This window comes from Nerophis ophidion, linkage group LG29 (assembly GCF_033978795.1).
Source record: "Nerophis ophidion isolate RoL-2023_Sa linkage group LG29, RoL_Noph_v1.0, whole genome shotgun sequence".
Taxonomy (NCBI): Eukaryota; Metazoa; Chordata; class Actinopteri; order Syngnathiformes; family Syngnathidae; genus Nerophis; species Nerophis ophidion.
The window spans coordinates 20,325,885-20,351,923 of record NC_084639.1 but is presented as its reverse complement, the minus strand read 5'-3'; the positions used below and the strand labels follow the sequence as shown (position 1 = coordinate 20,351,923).

The window sequence follows — 26,039 nt, the reverse complement described above, 5'->3', positions numbered from 1 at the left end:
AAAAAAATTCAGTGTAAAAAAAGTTAAGTGTGTAAAAGTTAATTGTAAAAATGAAAGCTTTTGTAATAAAGTCCACTTTTTTTTTTTTTACACTGGATTTTTTTCACATGTAATGTTTTTACACTGAATTTTTATACACACACATTTTGCTAAAAAGTTTTTAATGGAGATTTTCAACATAATTAGATTTAAAATAATGAACTTGACAAAATTCAAATGCAAAAAATTCAGTTACATACAGTGTCAAAAAAAAGCTTTTGTAATAACATTTTTACACTGAATTTTTTCACATAGTTTTTTATTTCACTGTATTTTTTTACATACATTTTTTACACTGAATTTTTTTTACAAACATTTTTTACACTGTTTTTTTTCACAGAATTTTTAAACAGACACTTGTTGCTAACACGTTTTCATTGAGATTGTCAGCATAATTAGATGTAAAAAAATAAACTTGACAAAATTCAAACGCAAAAAGTTCAGTTGCATAAATTCAGTGTAAAAAAAAAGCTTTCGTAATAAAATTTTTACAATGAATATTTTCACCTAATTTTTTTACACTGAATTTTTATTTACATTATTTTTTTTTACACTGAATTTTTTCACATTAATTGTTTTTACACTGAATTTTTAAACAGACAGACTTTGTAACATGTTTTCATTGAGATTGTCAGCACACTTTGATTTAAAATAATAAACTTGCCAAAATTCAAACGCAAAAAATTCATTTGCAAAAATTAAGTGTAAAAAAAAAAAAAGTTTTTCCTAATAAAGACACAAATTCAACCTAACTATTGAAAGACTCAAACAGGACGATGCATGCTGATAAGTGTGTGTGTGCTCCAGCCCAGGGGCCGTCTGCAAAGTGCTCTGAAGGGTCACGTGGGCACAGTGAGACAGATCCACAACCAGCATGTGGTGCCCTTGCAGCAGGCCATGGTAAAACCCGCCCCCTTTGCACCCCGCCCTCTTTACATCACATGACCCACTCATCTTATGTACAACAGCTACAACGCTGATTTGCTCCAACAATTCTTTTTATTTTTTACTTTTTTTTTAATGTTTTCCTTGTCCACCGTCCACATGAAGAAATATGTTAGAGCGAGGGTAAGCACAATTTATCACCGTCCTGTCTTGTCACGTCCGTACTGGTGTGCACCAAGCGCTGCGGTTCAGTACACTGCAGCAACACAACCAATGATGTCATCGCACACAGGAAGGAAACCGCTCAGTTGGCATCAATAGTGGGCGGAACACACACAATGTTTTATAGTGCATGCAGAGGTAGATAAAGCTGCAATATGATGGCAGTCACACATAAGAGATACGTGTAGACTGCATTATGATGGCAGTCAGACATAAGAGATACGTGTAGACTGCAATATGATGGCAGTCACACATAAGAGATACGTGTAGACTGCATTATGATGGCAGTCAGACATAAGAGATACGTGTAGACTGCAATATGATGGCAGTCACACATAATAGATACATGTTAGACTGCAATATGATGGCAGTCACACATAAGAGATACATGTGGACTGCAATATGATGGCAGTCATACATAAGAGTACATGTAGACTACGATATAATGGCAGTCACGCATAAGATATACGTGTAGATTGAATAATGATGGCAGTCACATAAAAGATATGTGTTAACTACAATATGATGGCAGTCACACATAAGAGATATGTGTAAACTGCAATATGATGGTAGTCACGCATAAGAGATACGTATAGACTGCATATATGATGGCAGTCACACTTAAGAGATATTTGGAGACTGCATTATGATGGCATTCATACATAAAGGTACGTGTAGACTACGATATAATGGCAGTCACGCATAAGATATATGTGTAGACTGCAATATGATGGCAGTCACACTTAAGATATATGTGTAGACTGCAATATGATGGCAGTCACACACAAGAGATACATCTAGACTGCAATATGATGGCAGTCACACACAAGAGATACATGTAGACTGCAATATGATGGCAGTCACACTTAAGATATATGTGTAGACTGCATGATGATGGCAGTCACACATAAGAGATATTTGGAGACTGCATTATGATGGCAGTCATACATAAAGGTACGTGTAGACTACGATATAATGGCAGTCACGCATAAAATATACGTGTAGACTGCAATATGATGGCAGTCACACTTAATATATATGTGTAGACTGCAATATGATGGCAGTCACACACAAGAGATACATCTAGACTGCAATATGATGGCAGTCACACACAAGAGATACATGTAGACTGCAATATGATGGCAGTCATACATAAGAGATTTGCGTAGACTGCATTCATCTGCAGTGCGTCTGTTAATCCGGTGTGCCCTATGGTCCGGAAAATACAGTGTATATATATTTTATTTATAATAATCCATTTTTTAAAATATGTTTCTAGGCCATCTTCATGCAAACAGAAATATATTTTCTAACCTGAAACCTATTTCAATAGTTTCATTAGAATTATTATACCAAATAATACTTTGCAAGAATCAGTCGAGAATCGATACCGAGTCGGATCGTCACTCCAGGAATGGGATCGATTCGTTATTCACACCCATCATTGCTGCTAATATTTTATATCTTGAACTGCACTGCCTGGTGTAACCAAGTTATTACAGTCATGTGACTTCCTGTATGACAAAATGTCTTTCATTTTGTCATACAGGACTTGTGTGTGTGTGTGTGTGTATGTGTGTGTGTGTGTGTATGTGCGTGTACAAGGTGTGTTATTGACGGACTTTGAGCCAAAATGCCAACAAGCATCCACATATCATGAATAGTTCAACATTTGGGGGAAAACGTCTCTCTAAGTTGAAGTGAAGTAGTAATAATAATAATAATAATAATAATAACATATTTTACTTGTAAAAAAGCACTTTACGTTGAGCAAACAACCTCAAAGTGCCACAATGTAAAAAAATAGTAATAATAATAAAAAGATAATTAAAAAAATAGAAATAAAAAAAAGAAACAGCCCAATAGCTAGAACCAGCATGCATGTCTGTAAAAAGGCTTTCTTAAAAGGATGTTTTTTTAAGCCTTTTTTAAAAGCATCCACAGTCTGTGGTGCCCTCGGGTGGTCAGGGAGATCGTTCCACAGACTGGGAGCAGCGGAGCAGAAAGCCCGGTTTCCCGATATCATGTAGTTCAGGGGTGTCTTTGTGTCCCACAGCTTGTTATTTATTGTTTTTGATTAGTAAAAAAAAACATACAAAAACAAACAAACATGGTGTTTAAAAAACATTTTTAGAGAGTTCCTGCAAGATATGGTAAGGATTTGATTGTAATAATGATATGAAGAGTAATAAGAATAATAAGGCATACGTTTTGGTGTATGCGTGGACCCCAGGATGCAGGGACAACAGGCAAGGGCAGTAAAGAAGCACTCGTTATCAGGGAAACGTAGGTATCACAAAAGCTGGGAAGTGCAGAAATAGAAAACAGGCGTATAAAGCACTAAGGTACGATGCAAAAATGATCCAGTCGTGAAAAGCATCCTGATTGGCAACCAGGGATAGATGACAAACAGGTAAACAGGAAGTGGAACAAATTTGTTTAAAACGCTAGCATGCTTACATTAGCACGTATCAAGTACCAAAATATGACTGAGTGTATACCTACAAAATTAGCTAAAAAAAGGCTAGCATACTAATGTTAGCATGTATCAAGTACCAAAATATGACTGAGTGTATACCTACAAAATTAGCTAAAAAAAAGGCTAGCATACTATCGTTAGCATGTATCAAGTACCAAAATATGACTGAGTGTATACCTACAAAACTAGCTAAAAAAAGGCTAGCATACTATCGTTAGCATGTATCAAGTACCAAAATATGACTGAGTGTATACCTTCAAAACTATCTAAAAATAAAAACCATAGCATACTAACGATAGCATGTATCAAGTAGCAAAATATGACTGAGTGTATACTTACAAAACTAGCTAAAAAAAACTAGCATACTAACGTAGGTATGTATCAAGTACCAAAATATGACTGTGTATACCTACAAAACTAGCTAAAATAAAACCTAGCATACTAACATTAGTATGTATCAAGCACCAAAATATGACTTGAGTGTATACCTACAAAACTAGCTAAAAAAAGAAAAACCTAGCATACTAACATTAGCATGTATCAAGTACCAAAATATGTGTATACCTACAAAATTAGCTTAAAAAAAAACCTAGCATACTAATGTTAGCATGTATCAAGTGCCAAAATATGTGTATATTTACAAAATTAGCTAAAAAAAAAAAAACCTAGCATACTAACGTTAGCATGTATCAAGTAACAAAATATGTGTATACCTACAAAATTAGCTAAAAACACCTAGCATACTAACGTTAGCATGTATCAAGTACCAAAATATGACTGAGTGTATACCTACAAAACTAGCTAACAAAAAAAACACCTAGCATACTAACGTTAGCATGCATCAAGTACCAAAATATGCTAATATAAAAAAGCTAATAATTTTACTGCGGGGCGTGGAATAAAATAGCTAGGATCTGGTAGACGCCATATTTTGTATGTTGTCTCCCTCGGAAGTATCTTTTGCCATTAAGCTGAATGTGTTCTGTTGCGCCCTATAAAGTGTTTATACTGTAAGTGCTGTACTTATACATGTGACATTCATCTTACTTGTAGTTTTCATTGCCGAACTTGAAGGTGTTGAAATCACCGTGTAAAATTGCAAATGCTAGTTGTAGCGCGTCTATGGTCAATCCAGCGTGAATTAGCACCGAGCTAACGCACTTTAAAATGGCTAAACCTCAAATGGACGTAAAAAAATGCCACAAAGACCACGTGTCCCAATATTTTTGTCCATGTTTTTTTTTGAGTGGATTTTGTCGTTTTGGAGCAAAGTCCTTCCGCATGTTGGTATGAAGGTCATCAGTGAGGTCATCAGGTCGTGTCGGCCTTGACCCTTTCCTGACCCCTTGGTGTTAGAAATGACCTTTGACCTCTGAGTGACGAGTGCTGTTTTTGTGTTTGAAGAGCGCGCTGAACCAGAGCATGAGGTTCCTGGAGAGGACCGCCTCCGACCTGCCGGTGAGTTCAAGTGCACACTTTGACAGTCCGAGAAAAACATGCAATCAATTTAAAAAAAGTAAAATAAAAAAAATTCTAAGAAAAGAAATGTAATCTGTTTTTTAATTAGAAAAATATAATGTTGTTTTTTTTTTAAGAGAAGAAAAGTAATCTTTTTTTTTTTTAATAAATTTAATTTTTTGTTTTCAAAAAGAAAGACATTCATTTTTTTTTAATACAAAAGTCAAATAAAAATATTTTTTTTAAAAGAAAAAAGGAATCTATTTTTATGTACTTTCTTTTTGTATTTTATTTTTTCAAAAAGTAATTCAATCTATTTCAATAAGAAAAATCTAATAAAAATATTGTTTTAAAAGAAGAAAATGAATACATTTGATCTATATTTTTCATTTATATGTTCAATTGTTTTATCAAAAATACATGCAATCAATTAAACATTACATTTTAAAAAGAAAAGAAATCCAATCTATTTTAATAAGAAAATTCAATGGATTTTTTTCTTTTTAAGAAAAAAGGAAGCTATTTTTTATTCATGTATTTTAAAAAAAAACATGTAATTTGTTTTAATAAGAAAATGATTTTTTAATGTATATAGATATATTGTGCATTTAAAAAAAACATGCATTCTATTTAAAAAAAAAATAAATACTAAAATATGTGTTTTTTAAAAAGACAAGCAATCGATTGTTTTAATATATATATATATACATATATATATATATATATATATTTTTTTTTTTTTTCACACAAACACATGCAATCAATTTTTTAATAAGAAATATCAAATTAAATATTTTGTAAAAGAAAAAAATAAAACGTTTTTGTTTCAAAAAGACATGCAATCTATTTAAAAACAATAAAATATATTTAAAAAAATGCAATCTATTTTTATCAATCAATCAATCAATCAATCAATGTTTACTTATATAGCCCTAAATCACTAGTGTCTCAAAGGGCTGCACAAACCACCACGACATCCTCGGTAGGCCCACATAAGGGCAAGGAAAACTCACACCCAGTGGGACATCGGTGACAATAATGATCCAGTGGGACGTCTGTGACAATAATGATTATGAGAACCTTAGAGAGGAGGAAAGCAATGGATGTCGAGCGGGTCTAACATGATACTGTGAAAGTTCAATCCACAATGGATCCAACACAGTCGCGAGAGTCCAGTCCAAAGCGGGTCCAACTCAGCAGCGAGAGTCCCGTTCACAGCGGAGCCAGCAGGAAACCATCCCAAGCGGAGGCGGATCAGCAGCGCAGAGATGTCGAGGCGGATCAGCAGCGCAGAGATGTCCCCAGCCGATACACAGGCAAGCAGTACATGGCCACCGGATCGGACCGGACCCCCTCCACAGGGGAGAGTGGGACATAGAAGAAAAAGAAAAGAAACAGCAGATCAACTGGTCTAAAAAGGGAGTCTATTTAAAGGCTACAGTATACAAATGAGTTTTAAGGTGAGACTTAAATGCTTCTACTGAGGTGGCATCTCGAACTGTTACCGGGAGGGCATTCCAGAGTACTGGAGCCCGAACGGAAAACGCTCTATAGCCCGCAGACTTTTTTTGGGCTTTGGGAATCACTAACAAGCCGGAATCCTTTGAACGCAGATTTCTTGCCGGGACATATGGTACAATACAATCGGCAAGATAGGATGGAGCTAGACCGTGTAGTATTTTATACGTAAGTAGTAAAACCTTAAAGTCACATCTTAAGTGCACAGGAAGCCAGTGCAGGTGAGCCAGTACAGGCGTAATGTGATCAAACTTTCTTGTTCTTGTCAAAAGTCTAGCAGCCGCATTTTGTACCAACTGTAATCTTTTAATGCTAGATATGGGGAGACCCGAAAATAATACGTTACAGTAGTCGAGGCGAGACGTAACAAACGCATGGATAATGATCTCAGCGTCCTTAGTGGACAGAATGGAGCGAATTTTAGCGATATTACGGAGATGAAAGAAGGCCGTTTTAGTAACGCTTTTAATGTGTGCCTCAAAGGAGAGAGTTGGGTCGAAGATAATACCCAGATTCTTTACCGTGTCGCCTTGTTTAATTGTTTGGTTGTCAAATGTTAGAGTTGTATTATTAAATAGAGTTCGGTGTCTAGCAGGACCGATAATCAGCATTTCCGTTTTTTTGGCATTGAGTTGCAAAAAGTTAGCGGACATCCATTGTTTAATTTCATTAAGACACGCCTCCAGCTGACTACAATCCGGCGTGTTGGTCAGCTTTAGGGGCATGTAGAGTTGGGTGTCATCAGCATAACAGTGAAAGCTAACACCGTATTTGCGTATGATGTCACCTAGCGGCAGCATGTAGATGCTGAAGAGTGCAGGGCCAAGGACCGAACCCTGGGGAACTCCACACGTTACCTTAACGTAGTCCGAGGTCACATTGTTATGGGAGACACACTGCATCCTATCAGTAAGATAAGAGTTAAACCAAGACAGGGCTAAGTCTGACATACCAATTCGTGTTTTGATACGTTCTAATAAAATATTATGATCGACGGTATCGAAAGCAGCGCTAAGATCGAGGAGCAGCAACATAGATGACGCATCAGAATCCATCGTTAGCAATAGATCATTAGTCATTTTTGCGAGGGCTGTCTCCGTCGAGTGATTTGCCCTGAAACCGGATTGAAAGGTTTCACATAGATTGTTAGACGCTAAGTGTTCATTTAACTGCTCCGCAACAATTTTTTCGAGGATTTTTGAAATAAAGGGAAGGTGAGACACCGGTCGGTAGTTTACCATGAGGTCAGGATCGAGGTTAGGTCTTTTAAGAAGAGGATGAATAACCGCTTTTTTGAATGCTAGGGGAACAGTGCCCGAGGAAAGTGATAAGTTTATAATATTTAGCACTGATGGACCTAATAATACAAAGAGCTCCTTGATCAGTTTCCCAGGAAGAGGGTCAAGTAAACATGTTGTTTGTTTTATTCCATTTACACGTTGTAACAATTCCTCTAATGTTATTTCCTCAAAACGAGAGAAACTATTTTGGAGGGCAGTATCCGCCGTATATACAATCGTGTCAGTGTTAATAGAACCCCGTTGTAGCTGGGACGCATTGTCTTTAATCTCCTTTCTAATGACTTCAATTTTCTTACTAAAGAATTGCATAAAGTCATCAGCTGAGTGGGTGGAGCTACTGGAAGGAGTCCCTTGTTGGGTAAGCGATGCTACCGTACTAAACAAAAATTTAGGATCGTTTTTATTACGGTGGATGAGATTTGAGTAATAATTAGCTTTAGCTAAGGTAAGCATGCGTTTATAAGTTATTAAACCATCACTAAATGCTTGATGGTGCACCTCAAGTTTAGTCGTGCGCCATTTGCGTTCCAGCTTTCTGCATAATAATTTCTGAGCTCTAGTTTCTTCTGTAAACCACGGGGTGCGCTTTTTTGGAGCCTTTTTTAACTTTAGCGGTGCTATGTTATCAATGGTTTCGCGCAGGGCGTCGTTAAAGTTGTTAGTGAGGTTATCAATAGAGCCCACATACTTTGGGAATGGTGCCATTACCGAGGGCAGTAGGTCAGCAAGAGTTGTCGTTGTGGCCGTATTAATGTTGCGGCTGCTATAGCAGTTATTATTATTATTAGTTTGACGAACATGCGTCTGAACCTCGAATTTTATAAGGTAATGATCGGACAATACTTTAGTATACGGGAGTATCGTAACTTTGGAAGCGGTGATACCCCTGACAAGCACTAGGTCTATCGTATTACCGTTGCGATGCGTGGGTTCATTTATTATTTGTGTGAGACCACAGCTATCAATTATAGTCTGGAGCGCTACGCACGGTGGGTCCGATGGGGTATTCATATGGATATTAAAGTCCCCCATTATGATTATATTATCGGCGTGTGTCACTAGATCAGCAACGAACTCTGAGAATTCATTGATAAAGTCCGAACAGGGCCCTGGGGGGCGGTAGATAACAGCCAGGTGTAGAGGCAGCGGTGTGACAGACCTCATAGTAAGCACCTCAAACGATTTATATTTATTATTTATGTTAGGACTAAGGTTAAAGTTTTCGTTGTATATTAGTGCGACCCCCCCACCCCTTTTAAGCGGACGGGCAATATGCGCATGTGTAAAGTTAGGAGGACATGCCTCATTTAGCGCAAAAAAGTCGTTTGGTTTAAGCCAGGTTTCACTGAGACCGATGACGTTAAGATTGTTGTCTCTGATAATATCATTAACTAACAACGTTTTGGGAGACAATGATCTTATGTTTAAAAAACCTATATTATAGGTAGTGGGCTGTTTTAGGGAATTTTTGATCAAATTATCCGTAGTAGCAATATTAATAATGTTGTGTTTATTATGCCCAGTGCATTCAGTATAATTACGACCATATCTAGGAATTGATACGACGGGAATGTTCCGATTGTTTGTTTGTTGCTTTGATAAACTGCACGCATCATGGTTAGCCACCTCAGTAACGGGGATTTTCCGATTGTTTGTTTGTTGCTTTGATAAACTGCACGCATCATAGTTAGCCACCTCAGTAAAACACATGTCCAACTCTGAAACACTCAAAGCAGAAAAAACTTGTTCTAATTTAACTGACTCCTTACCCAGACCAGTAGTCTCGCATTTTCCATCTAAATCCGTCTTCGGGATGGAGGAAAGTGGTGTTCTGTGGGGATTAGCCTTCTGCTTTGTTTTTAGCCCCGCTCGACATCCGCGTTTCCGATCACACCGCTGGCGTCTGCTCCGTAGACGGCCCCCGCTGCTACTAGACTCCCCTGCTTCACAGGCCGCTGGACGTAGCCGCCGACGAATCCCCATGCTAGTTAGCATGTTTAGCACGCCCGCGTCTATCAGTCCAAAACGGCCCAATATGTCCATATCCAGAAGTGTCTGGCGGTCGTACGTGATCACGGAGTGACCACGATGCGAGCCAGCCATGAAGTCTGCAGAACTGTCCGGCATTTCCGCCAAATGTTCCATCTTTAGCAAGAGCACCGCAGTGTCGCAGCCCGTCCGGGCGCCGCCATCTTGCCACATAACTTTGAAAAAACTATTTTTTTAAAAGAAAAAAAGGAATCTATTTTTTTGTATTTTTTACTTATGTATTTTAAAAAAACATGTAATTTGTTTTGATAAGAAAAATCTAATTTTAAAAAATTCAAAGAAGAAAGGGATTTTTTAATGTATATAGATATATTTTGTATTTAAAAAAACATGCAATCTATTTTTCAAATAAGAAAAAAAAATACTAACATGCATTTTGTAAAAAGACAAGCAATCGATTTTTTTAATATATATACATATATTTTTTTTTTATTTTTTCTACAAAGACATGCAATCGTTTTTTAATAAGAAAAATCAAGTCAAAATATATTTTTAAAGAAGAAAATACATCTTTTTTTTCAAAAAGACATGCAATCTATTCAAAAACAATAAAATAAAAAAACATTAAAAATAACATTTAAAAGAAGAAATGCAATCTATTTTTTATAAGAAAAAAAATTCGAAAAAAATGAATATTTTTTTTAAATATTTTATATTTATTGATTTTCTTCAAAAATGAATGCATTCTATTTTTAATACGAAAAATCTAATGAAATAATGAAAAGAAAAAAATTAATAAATTTTTTTACAACATTTTTTAATTATTTTTCAAAAAGAAATGCAATCTATTTTAGAAAATAGAGTAAAAAACATAAAAAAAAACAAACAAAAGAAATGCAGTCTATTTTTAAATATGAAAAATCTAATAAAAAAAAATTGAGAAAAAAATGAATATTTTTTTATATGTATTTAATTTTTCAAACAGAAATGCAATCCATCAATACAAAAAATCTAATAAAAATAAAAGAGGAAAATTAAACATTTTAAAAATATATATGTTTTATTTAATGATTTTTTTCTAAAAAGCATGCAATTGTATAAATAAGAAATAAAAAAATTCTAAAAAATTTAAGAAAAAAATGAATAATTTTTTTATATTTAATTTTTCAAACAGAAATGCAATCTATTAATACGAAAAATCAAATAAAAATAAAAGAGGAAAATTAAACATTTTTCAAAAATACATGTTTTATTTAATGATTTTTTTCTAAAAAAGCATGCAATTGTTTAAATAAGAAAAATGAAAAATATTTTTTTAAAATTACGAAAAAAATGTATTTTTTTATATTTATTTAATTTTTCAAACAGAAATGCAATCTATTAATATGAAAAATCTAATAAAATAAAAGAGGAAAATTAAACATTTAAAAATATATATGTTTTATTTAATGATTTTTTTCTAAAAAGCATGCAATTGTTTAAATAACAAAAATTTAAAATACTGAAAGATACATTTTATATATATATGTTAATTTCATTTTTAATAAATAGAATAAAATAATATATTTATTTTTCTTTTCTTTTCTTTTCTTTTCTTTTCTTTTCCCCCACATAAACATGCAATGTAACATTTGCACTACTTGGCAGGACAAAGTGTTAGGTGTGCTTGATGCCGTCGACGCGGCGCAGTATCTCATCTCCCACAATGCAACACACCTAATCAAGCGGGTATGTGCACCACTTGACCACGCCCCTTTTTTTTCCCGGTTTTGACGACTATTCAAATTCCCTTCCTTCCTCAGGAAAGTGCAAAATACACGGCGGCCATCGTGGGCTACTTCCATCAGTACTTGGACTGGCTCAAGACCTCCGTAAGTGTGATGTCATCATCATTGTTGTTGTTGTTGTTGTTGTTGTTGTTGTGTGTCTCACGGGTGTTGTTGTTGTTGTGTGTCTCACGGGTGTTGTTGTTGTCACCCAGCTGGCCATGGAGGTGGCGCCCTGCAAGCCCTTCAGCAACATTGTGGACACCATGGAGATCATCACCTGCAGCTTCCTGGTGGACTCCATGGTATCAACAGGAACACACCTTTTCTGTGATATCAACTTTTGTTTCATCCACAACTGTATGTCATGACGTCGCATATGGACGCCGTATCGGTGTCGCTGCACTGTCAGCGGCATGTGTTGAAAATGTGAGGAATGCAGTGGATGCATGTGATCGGTATTGGTATCGACAGATCTCACTCATGGATAATCGGTATTGGTATCGACTGATCTCGCTCACCATATTGTTTCGATGATCTCACTCATGTAGGGTCGGTATCAATCGACAATTTGTGTCAGTATCTACTGATCTCACCAAAAGGTGATTGGTATCGACTGATCTAACTCAGGGGTGATCGGTATTGTATCGACTGATCTCACTTATAGATGTTCGGTGTTAGTATATACTGATCTCACTAATGGGTGATCGGTATTTTATCAAATGATCGTATCGGTCTCGACTGATCTCACTAATGGATGATCAGTATTGACTAATCTCACTCATTGATGATCTGTATCAACTGATATCACTCATAGATGATCGTATCGGTCTCGACTGATCTCACTAATGGATGATCAGTATCGACTAATCTCACTCATTGATGATCTGTATCAACTAATATCACTCATGGATGATCATATCGACTGACCTTATTCATGGATGATCGGTATTGACTGATCTCACTCATTGATGATCTGTATCAACTGATATCACTCATGGATGATCGTATCGGTCTCGACTGTTCTCACTAATGGATGATCGGTATCAACTAATCTCACTCATTGATGATCTGTATCAACTGATATCACTCATAGATGATCGTATCAGTCTCGACTGAGCTCACTAATGGATGATCAGTATCTACTAATCTCACTCATTGATGATCGGTTTTGACTACTCTCACTAATGGATGATCGGTATCGACTAATCTCACTAATGGATGATCAGTATCGACTAATCTCACTCGATGATGATCTGTATCAACTGATATTCATAGATGATCGTATCGGTCTCGACTGATCTCACTAATGGATGATCAGTATTGACTAATCTCACTCATTAATGATCTGTATCAACTGATATCACTCATAGATGATCGTATCGGTCTCGACTGATCTCACTAATGGATGATCAGTATCGACTAATCTCACTCATTGATGATCTGTATCAACTAATATCACTCATGGATGATCATATCGACTGACCTTATTCATGGATGATCGGTATTGACTGATCTCACTCATTGATGATCTGTATCAACTGATATCACTCATGGATGATCGTATCGGTCTCGACTGTTCTCACTAATGGATGATCGGTATCAACTAATCTCACTCATTGATGATCTGTATCAACTGATATCACTCATAGATGATCGTATCAGTCTCGACTGAGCTCACTAATGGATGATCAGTATCTACTAATCTCACTCATTGATGATCGGTTTTGACTACTCTCACTAATGGATGATCGGTATCGACTAATCTCACTAATGGATGATCAGTATCGACTAATCTCACTCGATGATGATCTGTATCAACTGATATTCATAGATGATCGTATCGGTCTCGACTGATCTCACTAATGGATGATCAGTATTGACTAATCTCACTCATTGATGATCTGTATCAACTGATATCACTCATAGATGATCGTATCGGTCTCGACTGATCTCACTAATGGATGATCAGTATCGACTAATCTCACTAATGGATGATCAGTATCTACTAATCTCACTCATTGATGATCGGTTTTGACTACTCTCACTAATTGATGATCTGTATCAACTAATATCACTCATGCATGATCATATCGACTGACCTTATTCATGGATGATCGGTATTGACTGATCTCACTCATTGATGATCTGTATCAACTGATATCACTCATGGATGATCGTATCGGTCTCGACTGTTCTCACTAATGGATGATCGGTATCGACTAATCTCACTCATTGATGATCTGTATCAACTGATATCACTCATAGATGATCGTATCAGTCTCGATTGACCTCACTAATGGATGATCAGTATCTACTAATCTCACTAATGGATGATCAGTATCTACTAATCTCACTCATTGATGATCGGTTTTGACTACTCTCACTAATGGATGATCGGTATCGACTAATGTCACTAATGGATGATCGGTATCGACTAATCTCACTAATGGATGATCGGTATCGACTAATCTCACTCATTGATGATCTGTATCAACTGATATCACTCATGGATAATCATATCGGTCTTGACTGATCTCACTAATGGATGATCAGTATCGACTAATCTCACTCATTGATGATCTGTATCAACTAATATCACTCATGGATGATCATATCGACTGATCTTATTTGTGGATGATGGGTATTGACTCACTCATGGATTATCGGTATCGACTAATCTTACTCGTTGACGATCAATATCAACTGATCCTACTCATTGATGATCGTATCAACTGATCTTACTCGCGGATGATTGGTATTGCATCGACTTGTATCACTCATGAATGATCAAATCGGTATCGACTGATCCCACTCATGGATGATCAGTATCGACTGATCTCACTCATAGATGATCGGTATCGACTGATTTTACTCATGGATGATCATATCGGTATCGACTGATCCTACTCATGGATGATTGTCATCGACTCATCTCATTCATAGATGATCGTTATCGACTGATGTCACTCATCGACAATCGGTGTCAACACCGACTGATCTCACTCATCAACAATTAGTGTCAGTATTAACTGATCTCAATCACGGGTGATCCGTATTGCATCGACTGATCTCCTCATAGATGATCGGTATCCGTCTGGACTGATCTCACTAGTGGATTATCAGTATTGACTGATTTTACTTAGGGATGATTGGTATCGACGGATCTCACTCATCCATGAAAGGTATCCACTGATCTCACTCATGGATGATCGTATTGGTATCGACTGATCTTATTAAGGGATCATTGGTATTGGCTGATCTCACTCATGCATGATCAGTATCAAGTGATCTTACTCATGGATGATCGGTATCAATTGATCTCACCCACAAATGATCTTATTGGCATCAACTGATCTCATTCATTGATGATCAGTATCGACTGAGCTCACTCATGCATGATCGGTATCGACTGATCTCATTAAATAGACGATCGGTTTTAACTTCTCTCACTCATCGACAATCGGTGTCAGTATCTACTGAGCTCACTCACGGGTGAACGGTATTGCATCGACTGATCTCACTCAGATTATCTGTATCGACGGATCCCACTAATCCATGAAAGATATCGACTGATCTCACTCATGGATAATCGTATTGGTATCGACTGATCTCATTAAGGGATCATTGGTATTGGCTGATCTACCTCATGCATGATCAGTATCAAGTGATCTTACTCATGGATGATCAGTATCGACTGATCTCACTCATGCATGATCGGTATCGACTGATCTCATTAAATAGACGATTGGTATCAACGTATCTCACTCATCGACAATCGGTGTCAGTATCGACTGATCTCACTCACGGGTGAACGGTATTGCATCGACTGATCTCACTCATAGATGATCGATATCGACTGATCCCACTCATAGATGATTGGTATCGACTGATATCTCTCATCAACAATTGGTGTCAGTATCGACTGATCTCACTCACGGGTGATCGGTATTGTTCACTCATCTCACTCTCACTCATGCATGATCGGTATCGACTGATCTCATTAAATAGATGATCGGTATCAACTTATCTCACTCATCGACAATCGGTGTCAACATCGACTGATCTCACACATCAACAATTAGTGTCAGTATCAACTGATCTCAATCACGGGTGATCGGTATTGCGTCGACTGATCTCGCTCAGAGATGATCGTATTGGTATCGACTGATCTCATTAAGGGATCATTGATATTGGCTGATCTCACTCATGCATGATCAGTATCAAGTGATCTTACTCATGGATGATCGGTATCAATTGATCTCACCCACAAATGATCTTACCGGCATCAACTGATCTCATTCATTGATGATCAGTATCGACTGAGCTCACTCATGCATGATCGATATCGACTGATCTCATTAAATAGACGATCGGTTTTAACTTATCTCACTCATCGACAATCGGTGTCAGTATCGACTGATCTCACGGGTGAACGGTATTGCATCGACTGATCTCACTCATAGATTATCGGTATCGACGGATCACACTAATCTATGAAAGGTATCGACTGATCAGACTCATGGATGATCGTATTGGTATCGACTGATCTCATTAAGGGATTATTGGTATTGGCTGATCTCACTCATGCATGATCAGTATCAAGTGATCTTACTCATGGATGATCGGTATCAATTGATCTCACCCACAAATGATCTTATTGGCATCAACTGATCTCATTCATTGATGATCAGTATCGACTGAGCTCACTCATGCATGATCGGTATCGACTGATCTCATTAAATAGACGATCGGTTTTAATTTATCTCACTCATCGACAATTGGTGTCAGTATCGACTGATCTCACTCACGGGTGAACGGTATTGCATCGACTGATCTCACTCATAGATTATCGGTATCGACGGATCCCACTAATCCATGAAAGTTATCGACTGATCTCACTCATGGATGATCGTATTGGTATCGACTGATCTCATTAAGGGATCGTTGGTATTGGCTGATCTCACTCATGCATGATCAGTATCAAGTGATCTTACTCATGGATGATCAGTATCGACTGATCTCACTCATGCATGATCGGTATCGACTGATCTCATTCATTGATGATCAGTATCGACTGATCTCACTCATGCATGATCGTTATCGACTGATCTCATTAAATAGACGATCGGTTTTAACTTATCTCACTCATCGACAATCGGTGTCAGTATCGACTGATCTCACGGGTGAACGTATCGCATCGACTGATCTCACTCATAGATTATCTGTATCCACGGATCCCACTAATCCTTGAAAGGTATCGACTGATCTCACTCATGGATGATCGTATAGGTATCGACTGATCTCATTAAGGGATCATTGGTATTGGCTGATCTCACTCATGCATGATCAGTATCAAGTGATCTTACTCATGGATGATCGGTATCAATTGATCTCACCCACAAATGATCTTATTGGCATCAACTGATCTCATTCATTGATGATCAGTATCGACTGAGCTCACTCATGCATGATTGGTATCGACTGATCTCATTAAATAGACGATTGGTATCAACTTATCTCACTCATCTAGGATCGGTATCGACAATCTGCGTCAGTATCTACTGATGTCTCACTAATGGGTGATTGGTATCAACTGATCTCACTCTGAGATGATCATGCTAGTATCTACTGATCATACTAATGGGTGATTGGTATCGACTAATCTCACTCACGGGTGAACGGTATTGCATCGACTGATCTCGCTCATAGATTATCAGTATCGACTGATATTACCAATGCATGATCGGTATCGACTGATCCACAGTGTTCTAGCTACTCCAAAATCACTAATCCTGGTCTCCATGGTGACAAACAAAGTATGTTTCTTACAAGTATTATTATCACTGGAGGACGGCTGATAGCTAAACATGCTTCACTACACACATGAGGAGGATACAACAGCTCACCGGTGTCACAATTTAAACAAACACCTTGGGTGGATCTACACCTGCCATCCACTGTAATGATACTAAGTACAATAGCGTATCTAGTCGATACTACTATGATTACATTGATATTTTTCCTTTTTTTTTTTTTTCAAATTCATATAATGTTTATAAACTCAGCAAATACGTCCCCGGACACATTAAGACTTTGAATACGACCAATGAATGACTTGGTATCGGGATCGATACCTACATGTGTGGTATCATCCAAAACTAATGTCAAGTATCAAAGAAGAGAAGAATAAGTGATTATTACATTTTAACAGAAGTGTAGATAGAACATGTTAAAAGAGAAAATAAGCAGATATTAACAGTAAATGAACAAGTGGATTAATAATCAATTTTTTACAGTTTGTCCCTCATAATGTAGCCAAAATAATAGGTAGATAAATGGCACAATAATGACGGGAATAAATGTGGTCAACATGGAAAATAAGCAGATATTAACAGTAAATGAGCAAGTAGATTAATAATCCATTTTTTACAGTTTGTCCCTCATAATGTAGACAAAATAATAGGTATATAAATGACACAATATGTTACTTTGTTTGTTTACTTCCTACTAAAAGTCAAGTTGTCTGGTTTGTTCACTGTTTTATTTAAGGACTAAATTACAATAATTAACATATTTTAATGTATCCTAAGATTTTTGTGTTACATTAAAGACAAAAACGACTTTTTTTTTTGTGGTCCCCTGTTTTTTAGAAAAGTATCGAAACACATCTTGGTACCGGTACCGGTACCAGCATATTTTTATGGAGCCAACACTACTCTCCAGTTTCACAAAATCACATCTGCTGTAAATGAGTGTGGTTGCCGTGGTTACTGTTACCGCTGTTGCGGCGAGGAACCAAAGTTGTCGTCGTTGTTGTTTCCAGAACGTGTTCTGGATGGGCCTGGGCTGCAGCACCCTCCTCCTGGTCCCCAGCATCATCCTGGCCGTCAAGCTGGCCAAGTTCTACCGCCGGATGGACACGGAGGACGTTTACGACGAGTGAGTCGGACGCCAATAAAAACATACTTCCTCTGCTTTTTGAACTGCTACTTCTCCTGTCGCCATGGTAACCCTCTTCCTCCCCCTTGTTCTTTTCATAGTTCCTCTGTTTCCGGGACTTGGCATTTTACTTTGTGATAACCATTCCTACTATTTCCATCCGCTTCATCCTTCTTTTTTTTTTTTTGGTTTGCTTGGGCCACGCACTCTCTGCACTTTACAAGTAGTGTGTGTGTGTGTGTGTGTGTGTGTGTGTGTGTGTTAGTGGGCATGCAACACCGGGCTGCTTCCAGCTGTGTTTCAGGAACTTTCCATTGCTTGCAGCAGATTTCCGTCACTTCATGGCAACGTTGTTTACTTCTGAAAAGTGCCCCTTAACTCTCCACCAAGGGCTGGTGTAAATAATAACACATCAACATGTGACATCATCCACCATCTTTGTTTGTTTGTTTGTTTGTTTGTTGGCGATCTTTTGTTCCCCCAGTATGGAAAGTGGTACTAATGGTTATCATAGCGAGCCCACACCCGCCATCCCTAACCCTCCTTTGAGCAGGTAAACACTTTTGCATTCTTTTCATCCTGGGAACGGTGGCGGTGCATGCACACACACACACACACACACACACACACACACACACACACACCTTCATGTATTTCGTACCTTCTTGAGACCTGCAAAAAAAATGCCTCCCTCTTCAGGACCAGCCTTTCTACATATATAAAAATGTATATTTACAACATTAATACGCGACCCCGAAAGGGAATAAGCGGTAGAAAATGGATGGCTGGATGGATAAACATACTATGCCAATTAGGGATGCACCGAAATGAAAATTTGTGGCCAAAGCCGAAGCCGAATAAAATTTAAACGCTTGGCCAAAGGCCGAATAATGAATGCAGTTTTTCACAATTTTTTTAAATATTGCATAAATAGCCTAGAATAAATATTTAGACATGTTTTTCAAAGAAAGTAATTTTTTATTGAATATCGGTATTTTATCAAATGATGGGTATCGTTCGCAACTGATCTCAAGACTGGACGATCAATATTGACTAATTTCACTAATGGATGCGATAATATAACTTTATTCCTATAACATTTTGACTCTATTCCTGTCATTTTAAACCTTTATTACTGTAATATTATAACATTATTCCTACAATATTTTGACTTTATTCTTGTAATAATATAACTTTATTCCTACAATAGCTTTACTTCATTTTTGCAATAATATAACTTTTTTCCTATAACATTTTGACTCTATTCCTGTAATTTTAAACCTTTATTACTGTAATATTATAACATTATTCCTACAATATTTTGACTTTATTCTTGTAATATAACTTTACTGTTACAATATTTTCACTTTATTCTTGCAATAATATGACATTATTTGCATAATATTTTGACTATTTGTGTAATAATATAACTTTATCCTTCCAATATTTTGACTTTATTCTTGCAATAATATAACTTTATTACCATACTATTTTGACTTTATTCGTGTAATAACATAACTTTATTCTTATAATATTTTAACTTTTTTCTTGCAATAATATTACTTTATTCCTACAATATTTTGACTTTATTCTTGCAATATAATAAATTTTTTCCTACAATTATTGACTTTATCCTTGCACTACTATAACTTTTTTCTCCAATATTTTGACCTTATTCTTGCAATTTTATAACTTTATTCCTACAATATCTTGACTATTCCTGTAATATTATAATTTTATTCCTACAATATTTTGACTTTATTCCTGTAATATTAAAACTTTATTCCCGTGATATTATAACAATATTTTGACTTTATTTTTTGTAATAATATACCTTTACTCCTGTAATATTATAACTTTATTCCTACAATATCTTGACTTTATTCTTGCAGTAATATAACTTTATTCCTATAACATTTTTACTCTATTCCTGTAATTTTAAACCTTTATTACTGTAATATTATAACATTATTCCTACAATATTTTGACTTTATTCTTGTAATAATATAACTTTATTCCTACAATAGCTTGACTTCATTCTTGCAATATTATAACTTTATTTTTATAACATTTTTACTCTATTCCTGTAATTTTAAACCTTTATTACTGTAATATTATAACATTATTCCTACAATATTTTGACTTTATTCTTGTAATAATACAACTTTATTCCTACAATAGCTTTACTTCATTCTTGCAATAATATAACTTTTTTCCTATAACATTTTGACTCTATTCCTGTAATTTTTAACCTTTATTACTGCAATATTATAACATTATTCCTACAATATTTTGACTTTATTCTTGTAATAATATAACTTTACTCTTACAATATTTTCACTTTATTCTTGCAATAATATGACATTATTTGCATAATATTTTGACTATTTGTGTAATAATATAACTTTATCCCTCCAATATTTTGACTTTATTCTTGCAATAATATAACTTTATTACCATACTATTTTGACTTTATTCGTGTAATAACATAACTGTATTCTTATAATATTTTAACTTTTTTCTTGCAATAATATTACTTTATTCCTACAATATTTTGACATTATTCTTGCAATATAATAAATTTTTTCCTACAATTATTGACTTTATCCTTGCACTACTATAACTTTTTTCTCCAATATTTTGACCTTATTCTTGCAATTTTATAACTTTATTCCTACAATATCTTGACTATTCCTGTAATATTATAATTTTATTCCTACAATATTTTGACTTTATTCCTGTAATATTAAAACTTTATTCCCGTGATATTATAACAATATTTTGACTTTATTTTTTGTAATAATATACCTTTACTCCTGTAATATTATAACTTTATTCCTACAATATCTTGACTTTATTCTTGCAGTAATATAACTTTTTTCCTATAACATTTTTACTCTATTCCTGTAATTTTAAACCTTTATTACTGTAATATTATAACATTATTCCTACAATATTTTGACTTTATTCTTGTAATAATATAACTTTATTCCTACAATAGCTTGACTTCATTCTTGCAATATTATAACTTTATTTTTATAACATTTTTACTCTATTCCTGTAATTTTAAACCTTTATTACTGTAATATTTTAACATTATTCCTACAATATTTTGACTTTATTCTTGTAATAATACAACTTTATTCCTACAATAGCTTTACTTCATTCTTGCAATAATATAACTTTTTTCCTATAACATTTTGACTCTATTCCTGTAATTTTTAACCTTTATTACTGCAATATTATAACATTATTCCTACAATATTTTGACTTTATTCTTGTAATAATATAACTTTACTCTTACAATATTTTCACTTTATTCTTGCAATAACATGACATTATTTGCATAATATTTTGACTATTTGTGTAATAATATAACTTTATCCTTCCAATATTTTGAATTTATTCTTGCAATAATATAACTTTATAACCATATTAATTTGACTTTATTCGTGTAATAACATAACTTTATTCTTATAATATTTTAACTTTTTTCTTGCAATAATATTATTTAATTCCTACAATATTTTGACTTTATTCTTGCAATATAATAACTTTTTTCCTACAATTAGTGACTTTATCCTTGCACTAATATAACTTTTTTCTCCAATATTTTGACCTTATTCTTGCAATTTTATAACTTTATTCCTACAATATCTTGACTATTCCTGTAATATTATAATTTTATTCCTACAATATTTTGACCTTTTTCTTGCAATAATATTTTGACTTTATTCCTGTAATATTAAAACTTTATTCCCGTGATATTATAACAATATTTTGACTTTATTTTTTTGTAATAATATACCTTTACTCCTGTAATATTATAACTTTATTCCTACAATATCTTGACTTTATTCTTGCAGTAATATAACTTTATTCCTATAACATTTTTACTCTATTCCTGTAATTTTAAACCTTTATTACTGTAATATTATAACATTATTCCTACAATATTTTGACTTTATTCTTGTAATAATATAACTTTATTCCTACAATAGCTTTACTTCATTCTTGCAATAATATACCTTTTTTCCTATAACATTTTGACTCTATTCCTGTAATTTTAAACCTTTATTACTGTAATATTATAACATTATTCCTACAATATTTTGACTTTATTCTTGTAATAATATAACTTTAGTCTTACAATATTTTCACTTTATTCTTGCTATAATATGACATTATTTGCATATTTTGACTTTATTTGTGTAATAATATAACTTTATCCTTACAATATTTTGACTTTATTCTTGCAATAATAAAACTTTATAACCATATTAATTTGACTTTATTCGTGTAATAACATAACTTTATTCTTATAATATTTTAACTTTTTCTTGCAATAATATTACTTTATTCCTACAATATTTTGACTTTATTCTTGCAATATAATAACTTTTTTCCTACAATTATTGACTTTATCCTAGCACTAATATAACTTTTTTCTCCAATATTTTGACCTTATTCTTGCAATTTTATAACTTTATTCCTACAATATCTTGACTATTCCTGTAATATTAAAACTTTATTCCCGTGATATTATAACAATATTTTGACTTTATTTTTTGTAATAATAAACCTTTACTCCTGTAATATTGTAACTTTATTCCGACAATATCTTGACTTTATTCTTGCAGTAATATAACTTTATTCCTATAACATTTTTACTCTATTCCTGTCATTTTAAACCTTTATTACTGTAATATTATAACATTATTCCTACAATATTTTGACTTTATTCTTGTAATAATATAACTTTATTCCTACAATATCTTGACTTCATTCTTGCAATAATATAACTTTTTTCCTATAACATTTTTACTATATTCCTGTAATTTTTAACCTTTATTACTGTAATATTCTAACATTATTCCTACAATATTTTGACTTTATTCTTGCAATAATATAACTTTATTACCATACTATTTTGATTTTATTCGTGTAATAATATAACTTTATTCCTATAATATTTTAACTTTTTTCTTGCAATAATATAACTTTATTCCTACAATATTTTGACTTTATTCTTGTAAAAATCTAACTTTACTCTTACAATATTTTCACTTTATTCTTGCAATAATACAACATTATTTGCATAATATTTTGACTTTACTTGTGTAAAAATATAACTTTATCCCTACAATATTTTGACTTCATTCTTGCAATAATATAACTTTATTACCATAATATTTTGACTTTATTCGTGTAATAATATAACTTTTTCTCTACAATATTTTGACTTTTTTCTTGCAATATTATAACTTTATTCCTACAATATTTTGACTTTATTCTTGTAATATTATAATTTTATTCCTACAATATTTTGACTTTATTCTTGCAATAATATAACTTTATTACCATAATATTTTGACTTTATTCGTGTAATAACATAACTTTTTTTCTACAATATTTTGACTTTTTTCTTGCAATATAATAACTTTATTCCTACAATATTTTGACTTTATTTTTGTAATAATATACCTTTATTCCTGTAATATTATAACTTTATTCCTACAATATCTTGACTTTATTCTTGCAATAATATAACTTTATTACCATAATATTTTGACTTTATTCGTTTAATAACATAACTTTTTTTCTACAATATTTTGACTTTTTTCTTGCAATATAATAACTTTATTCCTACAATATTTTGACTTTATTTTTGTAATAATATACCTTTATTCCTGTAATATTATAACGTTATTCCTACAATATCTTGACTTTATTCTTGCAATGATATAACTTTATTCCTATAATATTTTTACTCCATTCCTGTAATTTTAAACTTTTATTACTGTAATATTATAACATTATTCTTACAATATTTTGGCTACATTCTTGCAATTATATAACATTATTCCCATGATATTTTGACTTTACTCCTGTAATATAACTTTATTTTTATAATATTTTAACTTTATTCTTGCAATAATATAACTTCATCCCTATAATATTTTGACTTTATGCTTGTAATATTAAGACGTCATTCCTATTATATTTCCGCCTTATTCTTGTCATATTTTTAATTGTATTCTTATAACTTATTTTAATTCTTGTGATATTTTAACTTTATTCTCATAATATTCTGACTCTGTGAGATTGTGACCAATCCTTCTAATATGATTTTTCCTGGAATATTTTGACTTTATTTTGTAATATTATATAACTTTATCCCTGTAACCCTGGGACGGCGTGGCGCAGTGGGGAGAGTGGCCGTGCGCAACCCGAGCGTCCCTGGTTCAATCCCCACCTAGTACCAACCTCGTCATGTCCGTTGTGTCCTGAGCAAGACACTTCACCCTTGCTCCTGATGGGTGCTGGTTGGCGCCTTGCATGGCAGCTCCCTCCATCAGTGTGTGAATGTGTGTGTGAATGGGTAAATGTGGAAGGAGTGTCAAAGCGCTTTGAGTACCTTGAAGGTAGAAAAGCGCTATACAAGTACAACCCCTTTATCATTTATTTAATGTTTTAGCTTTATTCTTCTAATATTTTTAATTGTATTCTTATAATTGTATTTAATTCTTGTGATATTTAAACTTTATTCCTATAATATTTTGACTTGAACATTACAACTTGTTCCTTAATATTTCAGATGTAATACTTCCTGCATGCTAACTCCAAAGTGACTTTTTCTTCTGGTTTAGAGTCAACCAAAATCCTCTGAATGTGCGTCTGATCATTTTGTTCCCAGAGAGGCAAGCACGTCACAACTAAAGCGTGGACTTTATTTTTGCTTTTCTCTTCAATGACACACAAACACACAACAAGACAAATGACATTTTTTTTAACTGCATGTTTTGTTTTTGGGTTATTGTGTACTCACTTCCTGTCCGCCAGTAACATCCAGGGACACAAACATGTTTTAAAGGTCCCATTTTCTGGCAGTTGTACACTATGTATCACCAACTTGATGTCGGTTTGTCTGCGGCTTTACATATTGTCTACTTTTTACCCTAACATCATACCCTTTTTTTTTTACTTTTAATCAAGTACTGTCGCAAGTTTGAATAACTCACTTTATGCAAATGTATACTTGATGAAAACTGGCCAAAGTACAGAAAACACTCACTGAAAAGAGAAAAAAAAAAGTCAGTCTTGTTGCAAAGCGACAGGAAGTCACAACGTTAGCAACTTTTAAAAACATGCTAACATGACATTTTGTCACACTACAATCATAACTGCATGTTAACATTGATTTAAATAGGTTAGCAACACTAACATAGCTATGTGAGCTACGTGTTAAAATTAAATTTCAACATTAGGTCACTAAGACTAGCATGGCAACATGAGCTACATGCTAACATTACATTTTTTTCATGCTAGGTTAGCAACACTAGAACAGCTATTTGAGCTAAATGCTAACATTACATTTTTATCATGCGAGGTTAGCAACACTAGCATAGCTATGTGAGCTACATGTTAAAATGACATTCC

At 34.1% G+C, this 26,039-nt stretch overlaps 1 protein-coding gene across 11 annotated transcripts in view; it reads left to right on the top strand.

Annotated features, from left to right (window-relative positions):
• prom1a (prominin 1a) overlaps positions 1 to 26,039 on the top strand; it is a 212,905-nt gene that overhangs the window by 168,821 nt on the left and 18,045 nt on the right. For 4 of the 11 annotated variants that reach the window (XM_061891624.1, XM_061891621.1, XM_061891626.1 and 1 more), the window contains 8 exons: positions 847 to 939; positions 1,090 to 1,107; positions 5,030 to 5,083; positions 11,539 to 11,619; positions 11,694 to 11,762; positions 11,873 to 11,962; positions 18,484 to 18,599; positions 19,084 to 19,152. In XM_061891624.1, coding sequence (XP_061747608.1) covers positions 847 to 939; positions 1,090 to 1,107; positions 5,030 to 5,083; positions 11,539 to 11,619; positions 11,694 to 11,762; positions 11,873 to 11,962; positions 18,484 to 18,599; positions 19,084 to 19,152 — 590 coding nt within the window. Of the gene's footprint in view, positions 1 to 846; positions 940 to 1,089; positions 1,108 to 5,029; positions 5,084 to 11,538; positions 11,620 to 11,693; positions 11,763 to 11,872; positions 11,963 to 18,483; positions 18,604 to 18,700; positions 19,153 to 26,039 lie in introns of those variants that run through there. The other 7 variants (XM_061891622.1, XM_061891628.1, XM_061891625.1 and 4 more) reach the window with 4 other exon arrangements.